General features: G+C 33.7%; 1 protein-coding gene across 1 annotated transcript in view; it reads left to right on the forward strand.

Moving 5' to 3' along the window:
- Nucleotides 1-13270, forward strand: part of LOC135712398 (tachykinin-like peptides receptor 99D) — a 102784-nt gene that overhangs the window by 54630 nt on the left and 34884 nt on the right. Inside the window, exon 6 of the mRNA XM_065235387.1 lies at nt 11237-11433. Coding sequence (XP_065091459.1) covers nt 11237-11433 — 197 coding nt within the window. The remainder of the gene's footprint in view (nt 1-11236; nt 11434-13270) is intronic.

Below are 13270 nucleotides of genomic sequence, written 5' to 3' on the forward strand. Positions count from 1 at the left end.
GTGACATTACATCCAACAATTACACTTTCGTCATACAAAAGTTTTCCAATTGCATTAGTATCCAAGTATGAAAAAAAAAATCAAATAAAGATTCCTAGCGCCCCCTGTTACAAACTAACAATTCCAATTTCAGGAAACTAAAATTAAACAATAAAATAAAATTCAACTAACGACTACTTGCTTCAGTGACATTAAACCAGCAGTTCAAATTTCATCGAAAATAATAATCGCCTTGCAGTTGCAAAGTATCAGAAGGTTTGAAAAAGAAATTAAATGAAGATTCCTAGCACCTTCTATTGCAAATCAATAATTACAATTGCAGGAAACAAAAACTAAAAAATTAAATCAAATTCATTTTAAGACCCCTAGCGATCCTTGTTGCTTCAGGAACATTAAAACCAAAATTTCCAATTAAATCAACAATTATAAATGCTTTCAAGTTGCATTAATATCACCACCAAAGTATAAAAATATAAAATTCAATTAAAGACCCCTAGCGCCCCCCTGTTGTATCAGATATATTTCAAACCACACATCCAATTCCCCATTTTTCAAACGCCCTCCACAAGCATGCTCATCATCAAAATAAACACACAAAAATAAATTCAATTCAATACCCTAGCGCCCCCTGTGACAAACCAACAATTGCAATTTCAGGAAACAAAAATTAAAAAATAAAATCAAATTCAACTAAAGACCCCTGCGCCCCTTTTGCTTCAAGGAATTTAAAAGCAAAAATTCAAATTTTCTAAAACTTCACAAACGCCTTAAATTTGCATTAGTATCATTAAAAAGAAATAAAAATAAATACTCTTAGCCATGCTTGGCATACACAGTTTTGGTCATGAACTGCTCATTTGCTAATAACATTGCACACAGTTGACGAAAGATAGTTCTTTTTAAAGCAGTAGATAGAATAGAGTTTAAGCTTGTTATAGATACAAAAAAAAAATAGATATTAATTCTAGTAATAACTATATTTGTTTTTGCGTTGTGAAAAATAATGTGAGAAATGATCGTTGCACATATCGGACTTTAAGTTTAAAAAATCATTGGTGTCGATTCAAACGTTAAGATCTACTAACTCTTTGCATATCGATAGTAAAATAGAATCCTAATCTATCAATTACTTTAAAGAAAAAAAAATTCAACAACTGAGGGAAAAGTTATTCACAAATGTGCAATTGGTGTGTACAACTGTGCATGCCATGCATGCTCTTAGCGTCCCATAATACAAACCATTTAAATTTAATGAAAAAAACCAAAATGCCTTCCAAAAGCATGTATATCATCAAAGAAAAAATATTTAAAATCAAATTCAATTAAAGAACCATCAAATATTACATACGCCTTCCTGTTGCATTGGTATAATCAAAGTATGAAATAAAATAAAAATAAAGACTCCTACACTAATAAAAATACAATGATTATTTTCATGTGTCCCACACATGAATGTTTGCAATGTCATAAACAAATTATATATATGTGTCAGACACATAGTTCTTATGTGTACACATAAAATTCACGTGTAACCACACATAATATTCATTTAACTCATAAATTTCATGTGTACTTCTAAGTGGATTCTGTTTATGTGTGGACACATGAGAATCATGTGGAATTTAACATGGAAATTCGCCAATAAAAATGTGTTGAATTGTATGAGTGTAGTGCCCCAAGTTGTAAACTAGCCATTCTAATTTCATGAATTATTGTAACAGCATCCAGAAGCATGTATATCTTAAAAGTAAAAAAAATATATAAAATTTAATCTAATACCCCTGGTGCCCTCCTGTTTAATCAGAGATTTTAAAAAACACACTTTCAATTTCCTTATTTCCTAAACGCCTTGCAGTTTATGAGTATCATCAAAGTAAAAAAACAAATCAAATTTAAATTAAATACTCCTAGCACCCCCTATAGCTTGTTGTTATTTAAAAATAAAATCTTCATTTTTAATTCCTCCGCCGAATTTGCTTTTGCATAAAAATTAGAAAATAAAGCTCGATTCAAAGTAAATCTGGACGCACGGTTTAATACACCACCTTGGTGGTTGGAACCAAGGTGGCTACATATAGGTGTTCTAATGTGTCAAATTCGTGATTCAGCCATGTTGGATTTTTGTATGGGACAGCGACCGAGTTTGTTTACAATTTGCTCTAAAACCGCATTTTCCCCCCCCACGACCTCCTCGCCTATATAGTGACAAAGCTGTATCACCATTTATATACCCACCATGGTTGGAACAAAAAACGTTTGACAGGCATTTGTTGATGTTTCATTGACGAAGAAATTAGGGCGTCGATGACGATTAAATGTTCCCCAAAAAATGTGGACCTAACCAATAAAAAATTCAAAATGTGCCAATAAAAAAAATTAAATGTTCCATAAACTGCAGTGACTTCTAAGGAACATTTTATCGTTTTAATTGGCTCTTTTAAATTGTTTTATTGACTCATTTCGTATTTTTAGGGAAAATTTCACGTTTTTTAAGGAACATTTATTTATTCAAGGGAATATTTAATTTTTTATAAGATTCTTTTGGGGAGACCTACCAATAAATAAGAAATCTGCGATGTGCCTGAAACACGAAATAGACAAAAATTTAATTTTACCACTTTTGTTGGTTAAATAAGTTTTACTAGTTAAAATTACTTTTGAAACGTTCATAACAGTTCCTATGCCAAAAACATGCCGTTGAATATAATCGACGAAATAATTTGCCAATTTCCTTAAATGCTAATTTTTAATCACATTTACGAAGCCGGGGAAATTTGTCAAACGGTCATCTGTTGTGGTTAACATGCATGCGTTCTCGTTTATCGCGGTGTGAATTTTTGCGAGATATGGCTTTACATTATCTACAACAATACGGATCTACTATTGAAAGTTAGCAGGAGCAAGAGGACAGCATTCCACATCGTAAATTCACAACGCAAGAAAACGATTAAACGAATAAAACACAAAGTAATGCCTGGAAACTGTGCAGCATGTCCTCTGGATTGTCGATCCAAAATAGATAGATAAAGACGGCTACGCATCAATGAGGTGTATTGGAACAAGACGATCAAGAAGCTTTTATCCGGGAAAATGTTCTGCAAATCGAAGTTAAACGTAGACGCATACGTGCCGATGTGCATCGGAAATGTTGTACATATAAATACCATTTGGTAGATTCTTTGTTCCGTTCGCAGAACGTTTGTGCAACAGAGTTACCAAAAGGAGTCGAACCTACACGTAAGCAAGGAATAATAAAAAAAATTAGCGTTGTTGCCTTCCGGCAAAAAAAAGTATTTGTATCCCGAGCATGAGAAAATAACTAATGAAAACCTAATTCTGATCTAATACCAAAATTTGGTATTGACTTGCATGACATAAGAGGTAAAATACCAAAGAATAATACCAAAAAATTACATGGAAAATACTTTGTAAAAACCAAAAAATGATACTTGAATACCAAAAGAATACCTGTGTAGTATTGCTTAGGTATTACATTATCATAATTTAGTATTGGAATAGTATTATGGGAACATTTTTTTGGTATTATTTTTTGGTATTTTACCTCTTATGTCAGGCTCATCCATACCAATTTAAGGTATCGAGATATTCGTTCCTGCTCGGGTTATGTCACGTTGATCAACACCAAATGTTGGTATCGGGTCAGAATGAGGTATTTGTTAGTTATTTTCTCCTGCAGGAACCGATAGCTAATCGATAACAAATGAATATCTTAATGTGGTATGATACCCGATTTTGGTATGCTCGTGGTATAAAATCTTGTTTTGATATTATTCAGTTATCGAAATATTTTGTAAAATATCAAATGAATACCAAAATAACAAAATGTGATCTTTCAGTTTTTAGACAATAACAGCTAAAAGAGTTATTGAATTGGTATTAGAAGATCTTCAAAATAATAAACTATGGTATTCTGGCATCTAAAAAAGCGTCTGTCATCCGTATGTTATTGTAATAACTAAATTATTTATTAGTTCGTTATTTGTAGAATATTTTTGAAGTATTAATTTTGGTATTTTACCTCTTATGTCAGCCTCACCCGAGCAGGAACGAATATCTCGATACCTTAAATTGGTATGGATGAGTCTGACATAAGAGGTAAAACCCAACTAACATTTTTAGCTTTATAAGCCAACTTTTCCAGCGTTGTGCTGTAAAGTAGCTGAAACGAAGCTGCAGATACAGCTACAAGCAGAAGCCAGCAAAATAGTTTTGGAGAGCGTTTACTAAACTTTTTCACAACCATTATTCAATTTGTCAGTCATCACCCAATAAACGCTAATGTCACTTCTATGCAAATATTAATCAACTTTCAACTTGTAGCTGCCAAACAAAGCTAATCAAGTGAATATTTTACTCATTTAGCCATCAGGTTTCTATATAACCAACCACTCTTGCTGAATAACATAAACATCAAAAGTGCTTTTTCAACAGCTAAACAACCTGTACTCAACTAGTGAACTGTGTTAGCGCTACTTTTTAAGATATTTTACAGTCAATTAGGTTTATTTTTAGACTTGTGCAGTTTTACAGCTTTTACTCTGCTTCTTTACAAAGCTAAATTAACTAGTCGAGAAAAGTGATTCATGTGCACTATTATAAAACCCCTACTCAGCGATCTTGTTGTCGAACGGCATCTAAATTTGTTTACTTCTGTGCAAAGTGTTGGAGTAGCAAAGTTGGTAGTATCAAGGTTCGCCAATACGGTCGTCTCGAGTTCGATTCCAGGTTTCGGTACAGTGTAAATAATTTGGTGGTGTTGCTTATAACTAATTTCGATAAATTTGATTCGCAGTAACATAAACAGGATATTCTTCTAACAAAAAAAAAACGAAAACAATATTTAACCTGGTGTCAAGAAAAAGCTGTGTAGTGAATATTGGATAATCGTGAAAAAGTTGAATAAGCGCCTTTCAAGTTCGCACACAACTAAACAGCAGGATAACAGCAGTATAGAAGCGTAAATAGATATGCAATAAGAGCTTAGCCCAACCGTCCTCACAACAGCCATAGGTAGCTGACTAAGTTCGCCAGATTTGCTTGTATAGAGGTTGAGTAAAGGTTTCCTCATATCGTATAACATTTGAATACAGCTTGAGGCTGTATAAATGAAATGAGTAAAGCATTTACATTGCGAAAATTGTTAGTTGGGAATACTAAAAAATAATACCAAAAAAATGTTCCCACAATATCAATCCAATACCAAATTATGATAATGCAATACCAAAACAATACCATACAGGTATTCTTTTGGTATCCAAATATCAGTTTTTGTTATTTACAAAGTATTTTGCATGTAATTTTTTGGTATTATTCTTTGGTATTTTACCTCTTATGTTATGCTGGTCTATACCAATTTTTGGTATCAAATCAGAATTAGGTATTCATTAGTTATTTTCTCCTGCTCGGGCACTAATACCATATTTAGGTTGCGAGTTATGCTATTTTCATACCTGAATTTGGTATTAATATGTTATTTTTTCCTGCTCGGGTAGAGGTTAATTTATTATCATGTACGTCCCCGACTCTTTTCGAAAAAAAAACATTGATTTTGCTACTATTTCGTCAATTATCAACGGATTTTGATGAAACATGTTTCAATTCACCAGAAATCTATACTCATTTTTATTTATGTAAATGTTAAAGAAAACTTATGCTTATCTATTGAAATGTTTTTCTGGACATACCTCACGAAATAACAGGTTTGCTCTGCCGTTAAAATGTAATTAGATTGAAGCTGATAGACTAAGGCGTAGTTTAAATACATTCAGCGTGTTTTGATGAGAAATAATGCAAAATTAACGTTTAAATATTGGTTTCCAAAAACAGTTCATAGGTGCTGAAGTCATCATTTACCCTGCTTAATACATACGCAAACAAAAACAGAACATTTCTGATCGAATCAAGCATATTTCATCGAAATTCGTTGAGAATTGACGAAATGGGAACAAAATCTTTTTTTTTTACGTACTTGTTTATATATCGACATCAATGCAATAATTTCTTTTAAATTTCAAGTTATTTATGATTTGACATGTGTAGAACATTTCAAAATGGCTATTGTATCCCTGGTGAATGTAAATCATTCATTAAAGGAAGTGTTTTATTGAATTTCATGAGATTTTCGCACTTACAACTCAAAAATGTACCCTGCGATATTGAAAAAAAAAAATTCTAGAAATGCAGGATGGTCCAACGAATCTAGTAGCATACTCAGTTTTCTTGAAGATTTTTTTTCGATAGTAACACAAGAAATATTACGTTTAGACTAAAGAGTTATAACATGTTATAGCGCAATCTTGATGGTGGTCTCTGCGTTGCAATTAATATGTGACTAATATAAAGCTTAGCATGCGCTATGTCAGCCTTATTTTATCAGGAGAATTAGCGGGCTTGTTGGTTACTTGGGAACGGTCTAAGGAGCACGGTGTCTGAGATTTTTCAGCCCGAACCTGATAATTTGAAAAATCTACATTTGCTTACTGAGATTCAGTGAAACGTTTGCTGCTATCTCATTAATATCATTTAATGGTTTCTCTTGGGACTTCCATTAAATTCTTCTGTGCACGAACCAATCATACTGAAGTCCGGCGGCAAATTGAGCACCACAAATTGATCACCTAGAACATTTTCGGTAACAGATATCAAGAGAAACCATCAAGTATTTCATCAAGAGACTTTAATGATTGTTTTGAAGAGATGTTTTCTCCAAAAAAGTATATTCTACAGCATAAGTTTCAATTTACTGGTGTTTATAAAGAGTGGAACAACTGGTGGAAACTAACGATTTAAATTTGGCTCACTCTTGACTAGCCTATCGGTCCCAAGTACATCGATTAACGTACCCCATTCTAGTTGAAATTCTAGTACTACACTATGTTTGTTCTGATTCGCTATGAAAGTTTGACAGATAAAATGAAGGACTCGTGGATTTTCCTATGTTTCGAGGGGTGCACCGACCAGCTTGGGACCGAAGAGAGTACCAGAGCTGAGCCAAAAAGTTGAGCAAGTTTCTTCAGGATCTTCTGGTCTTAGAGTTACCTCTATGATGGAACGGTCAAAAATTGTTCAGTCATGATTAAGTGCACATTGATTATGTTATTGTATAATTGATCAAACTTTATTTCCTTTTAAAGTTTTATGACTACAAAATACAGGAAAATTATTTGATATGATTTTGTATCGCTGTTGTAACAACCTTATTTGATGCTGAACGTCAATTTGCTTTGAAATGTTTCTTATTTCAACTGTTTTCTGAGTTTTCTTGAGGTTCCGCTTAACGATTGCCCAATATTGTTCAATTGGATGCAGCTCCGGCGAGTTTCCCGTAGTAACAGGAAGCGAGGGCTGGCTTAAATAGCGCGGAACAACTGTGTTTCTTCAAAAAAGGCCACAATCGTTTTTGCAAACATTTCATTTAATAAATATCTTGGTTGACAATGCCAGTTGTCACGATTTGTTTTTATTTTTTCGGAAACTGACAACTTTTTCTGCTTAAACTTCTCATAAATCTTTACTTTTCCGGTTGCCGTGTAAACTCTTGATCTGGGAGCTGTTTGAAATTCGCCTTGACGTATATTTCATCGTTCATTATAACGCAATCAAATTTCTGACGTAATCAATCTGCATGTTAATAATTTGGATTTCGCTTATGCACGAGCAAAACTTTGATACACTGTTCCTCTTGCTTTGACGCCATTTTGACAACTGAATGGAAAATGGCAAAAACGAAATATAAACAATACATATTCCGTACGCACTGACCTACAGAATGAGGGGTGTTCAAGTTTTTAAATGTACGATGCTCAACTTTTGGCTCAGCTCTGGTACTATCTTCGGTCCCAAGCTAATCGTTGCAGCCCTCGAAACATAGGAAAATCTATGAACCCCTCATTTTATCTGTCAAACTTTCATAGCGAATCAAAACAAACATAGTGTAGTACTGGAATTTATACTAGAATGGGGTACGTTAATCGATTTGCTTGAGACCAACAGGCAAGTCAAGTAGTGAGCCAATTTAAAATCGTTAGTTTCGTATTGATTGTTGATTATAGGGCTGCATCAACTGTTGTCATTAGCTTGCAAATAGATGTTTCTCCAAACTTAGTGTCACTGAAACTGAAGTGTTTAAAATATTACATAAGAAGTAACCATTACGTAGAAATTAAAGATTATAAAAGAAATTGCCTACATTTAGTAGCAAATATGTATTTTAATCAGAGATGAACCAGCCGATGGCTGAAAGTCTCTTTAATAAAGAAAGATAAGATAAGATGTATTTTAATAAATCTATGTTTATTATTTATTATTCAAATTACACTTCGCACAAGGACTCTAACGTCCAATGATTCAGGGAACCCAAATTCATAAATCACATTTACTAGGAAAGTACTGGGTAGCTATTTGAAGAGTTGATAATTTCACCCTATCTAGACATTTTAATTTTAGAGATTTCAAAAAAATTCAAAATATAAACAATACATCCAATATGATACAGAGCGATAGAGTCATCATAGCTACTGGATTTACTACACTGAAATAAATCGACACGTACCATTTATTGGATCCATCTTATAACATAGCAATGTTAGCAGATTTATTCATTCTATGTGATTATTGATAGATTCCATTGGATTATCACTTAAAAGCTATGACTGCGATATGGAATGAATTTTATCGTAATTTCACATACTTAGTATTTGATAATACTTTGCTTCGAGCGTGGTTAGCGATAGATAAGATGTATATGAATTTTGTCTGATATATTTCATGGTGAATAACTGGTGGGAGCAGACATCTAGAAACTAATGGAAAATCATATAAGTTTGCACTATGAGAAAATTCAGAAAAATATACCTGTTTTCATGATAAATATTGCTTACTAAAAGATATATCTTATAAGATAAATATGTTTATTTTATTGGAGTTGCTTTCAACGATTTTTGACGTTTGTTGATATGTCGCGTGAATACAGACATGTAGAAACTATTGGACAGTCATTTAACTTTGCACTATAGGAAAACATGTATATCTCATTGTAATAGCTTCCTTTGATTTTTGACGTTTAAAGATTGTAAACAGATCTATCCCAATCATTATATAGTCATATAGATTTGCCTTTTAAGAAATCCAACAGCAAACATTTTTTTTGGCATGGTTTTCTGAGATGAATATCGCTCTCAATAAAATATATCTTACATGATTGTTCTTCATAAATTATTGAAACAATTTCCAACGATGTTATCGTACACTCATTAAAATGATTAGTCGAACTGAATATTGCTAACAACAATGATACTGTATTGAATAATCTTTGTTTGTTATTGTTCCAAAAGGTAAGGGGTTTCGGAAAAGAATGTATTGAGATTGAAAAAAATATGATTCTACTGCAATATTTACTTTGCTAAGATTCTAATTGCAAGCCTTCTACACACAGTTTAGAAATTATCGCCGACTTCGGTAATTTTTACCGAAATCTGAACAACTGAACTGTTCGGTAAAAGCTACTTTGAAACTAAATCTCTACTAAAATGACAAGATTTGATTATTTAAACAAGTTTGAACATGTTTTGAAACTATTTTCAAATTCAATTGCCTTTAAAATGAAGGTCAAAGTTTTACCGAATGTTCAGTTGTTCTGATTTCGGTAAAATTTACCGAACACGGAAACAAAATCTTAGTGTGTACGGCTAATTCAGATTCCAGCACTAGTACTCGAACTTCATGAACCAGTTCCATGAACTCATATAATGTAGTCGTTGTTTTATTGCACACAGGAGCATTAAGAAAGATTTGAATACACGACACCACCGAAACGGAGCATACATTTTTTACTGCTATTTTCCTTCACTCTAGCAAAACGAGCATAACGTTGCACTACATTCCATGTCGGGAGAGCTGTTCTTACTTCATGCTAATTGAACGAGCCCAATCTTGAAGTCACCCGTGGCCCAGTGGAATCAAGCGCAGACACCGAAAGCATCACACCTCAACAGTTCTTGATCGAATCCCAAATCAGCTACAATAAAAAAAAGACACAACTGTGAAAACTCCCGCGCCTGATGTTTATTTTTCGATTTATTTTTAGATATCGATTAAATCTATGTTTATTCTTCGATTTATTTTTAGAAATCGATTAAATCTATGTGTCAAAAGAAGAAGTAAATTTCATGTGATTTTCACATAAACTTTACTTCGATTGATTTATGACAAATATATTATATTGTGGTGAAAAGTAAAGCTTATGCTTATGGGTTTCAAATCAATTTCAGTGATTTATTATAATTTGACCGATTTTCATTTATCATATGACGATCATATAAAAGTAACCAAATTATTAGCATTGTAAATGTATCAGATATTCATATAGAATTTACCTGGCACATTTTCAATCATATAATTTTCAATGGATTATCTTATCGCGCAAATTTATTAGACTTCCACGTAACAGGAATATGTCATATTGGTTCAGTGTACCATTAGTTGGTCAATATCCTTTTTTGTAGAAATCTTGACCTTAAACGTGATCAATTTGCCTCCGGTTTAAGATATGTATATTATTTGACAAATCACAGGTTAACATGACAGCTGTATGTCTCTTTTATTCATGCATCTTCATTTCAGGAATCAAGTATTACTATTTTTACTATCTTTATAAACTTCAAGGTTCATTCACCTCGGAATAAATTGTTGTGATTACCATGGATTTGTCAAACAATATAAATGATATTGTCCATACGGTGTGGCCGTCGGCTGGTTCATCTCTTAAAATATTATATGATTTGATACATATTATAAGATAGATATTAAGGGCTGTCTACAAACCACTTAGACACTTTTGATGATTGGATGATTTTCTACGAAGAAGCTGACAACGCTTTTTATGGACATTCCCTAATAATATTAGTTTGTAGTCTGTTGAATTCATTCCAGAAACAGAAATTACGCTGTCATGTCGCATATAATGTCATCGTATTATTTTTATTACATCAAATTTATCACAAGACTCTGAGCTTTACTGACAGTTCCAATGCTTCTTCCCATTGCTGTTATTTAATTATACATACAGAACTAATGGTATTTATGGAAAATACCCATGCATACACTCCCCGCTCTTAGTGTAGATAAACATGTGCATATCATCGTAAATGTATCGAATTTCATCATTTTCACTAATTTTTTATCTCTTTCTTATTCAATGCGCTTCTTCTGAACATAGGTGGTTAAAATGATGATGGTCGTGGTTGCCATATTTGCGGTGTGCTGGTTGCCGTTCCAGATATATTTCATAGCTACGTCATACTATCCGGAGTTAACCGACAAACCCTACATTCAGGAGGTGTATCTCGGTATCTACTGGCTGGCGATGAGTAATTCAATGTACAATCCTATTATCTACTGCTGGATGAACTCGAGGTAAGCATTTAGGTGGTTGAGAACGGCTTAGTTGAATGCCAAATAACCTAGACGAGAATGAAAGGTGGTACTGGAAAGATAATGTAAACAGCTTCGGCTTGGTCGATAATAGTTCGATAGTTGATGACACGTGAGTGGCAGTCAGTCAATTCGCCGTACTCCTCTTCGAAAACACTGTAGAACGCATGTGTTGCTATACTAATCAATTATTAAAATTATTAGCTTGCCGTGCTTATGATAATATAATTCAATAGGATTTGTCAAGATCTTAAAAATAGAAAACATAAATAATAGGAATCTTTCGAGGATACTGGTTGAATATGTAAAATTTACTAGCTAAGCTCAGGATTCATTACCATTCAGCTGCCATATTTCAACCATAATTATGTAAATTTTTCGAAAATTTTACGATATATTCGTAGGGCTTTAGGGCAAAATGATAATATTACGCCTTATTTGTACAATACGCGTACTTAGCTTCGTACCCAACGGCCAGTTCACTTTTACCTTCTTTTGACTAGTTTGTCTCCTTTCTCCTTCTAATTTTGTCAAAAACGGAGGAGCAAAACCACCCAACAGGGGTAGAAAAGTGTGGGAACTCAACGTTGAGTATAATCATATTTACCTACTGTTGGGTACAACTAACTTACATTTGGTTAAAAAGCCAGTAGAAAATTCCATACGACCTGCACACAAGTAAATGAAAATTACTTTAACCCACTTTACCTACTTTTGGGTTCGTGCACTATAGTACCGAGATAAGTGAAAAGAACTTAATATCGGGTAATTTTGAGGTAGGACTACGTCATTAATTTCTGCTGGGGGTTACATTAAAAAAATAAATCAAAATTCAGACATACAACGAAAAATACCAAACACGGACGCAACGATAGAGCGCAAATCGAACACACGACACATTGCGCTTATTGCGCATGCTCACATGAGCGAGCTCAATGCTCGGTTGATCGCTCACCATTTGACCAATAAAAGGAAGGGAGGAGAAAACAAGCTCCAACGATGCCTTGACACCTTTACTGATTATGCCACCACGTGGAAAATCAAAATCAACGCCTCGAAAACCCAAGCGATCATGTTCCTTCACAGACAATCATTAAAACTTAAACCGTCTCCCTCCTGTACCGTAATAATGGATGGTACAAGGGTCGAGTGGTCCACTGATGTTACTTATCTCGGGATGTTGTTCGATGAGAAGCTCCTGTTCTGCTCGCACATAGAGAAAACCCTAGTTAAGTGCTCCGCCTTGGTTAGGTGTTTGTATCCGCTCATTTGCCGCAGATCCCGCCTCTCAAGGCAAAACAAACTGGCTGTTTACAAACAGATCATAGCCCCCGCGATCTTCTATGCCGCCCCGGTGTGGGAATCGTGCGCTCAGACCCACAGGAACAAAATCCAGGTTGCACAGAATAGAGTGTTGAGGATGATCCTAGATCGTCCATTCGACACAAGAATAGCAGACCTCCATCAAGAGGCAGAAATTCCCAAAGTAGATTCCAAAATTGATGATATGACAACTAAATTTATTCAAAAATGCAATCTTTCTGAACATGCTTTAATAAGCAATTTGTACATAGTAGGTTAAGTGTATATAGTAGAGTAGGTTAGTTTTAAGCTGTAAATAGTAGTATTAAGTAGTTTCTCTTCAAATTCTAAAAACAAAACAAACCAATCCCACCAAGGTGGTCGACCGTGTACTAAGTCTAGGACTAATTCTGTAAAACAAATTTTGAATTTTGCCCATACCTAAAGATGAAGAAAGCAATTAAATCACTTAGTAAAAATTTATATGGTAATCGTCCAAGTTAAACTAAAATAAAGA

This window comes from Ochlerotatus camptorhynchus, unplaced genomic scaffold, assembly GCF_037179485.1.
Source record: "Ochlerotatus camptorhynchus isolate MF236.1 unplaced genomic scaffold, CSIRO-AGI_Acam_v1.1 ptg000477l, whole genome shotgun sequence".
In the NCBI taxonomy this organism is placed as follows: domain Eukaryota; kingdom Metazoa; phylum Arthropoda; class Insecta; order Diptera; family Culicidae; genus Ochlerotatus; species Ochlerotatus camptorhynchus.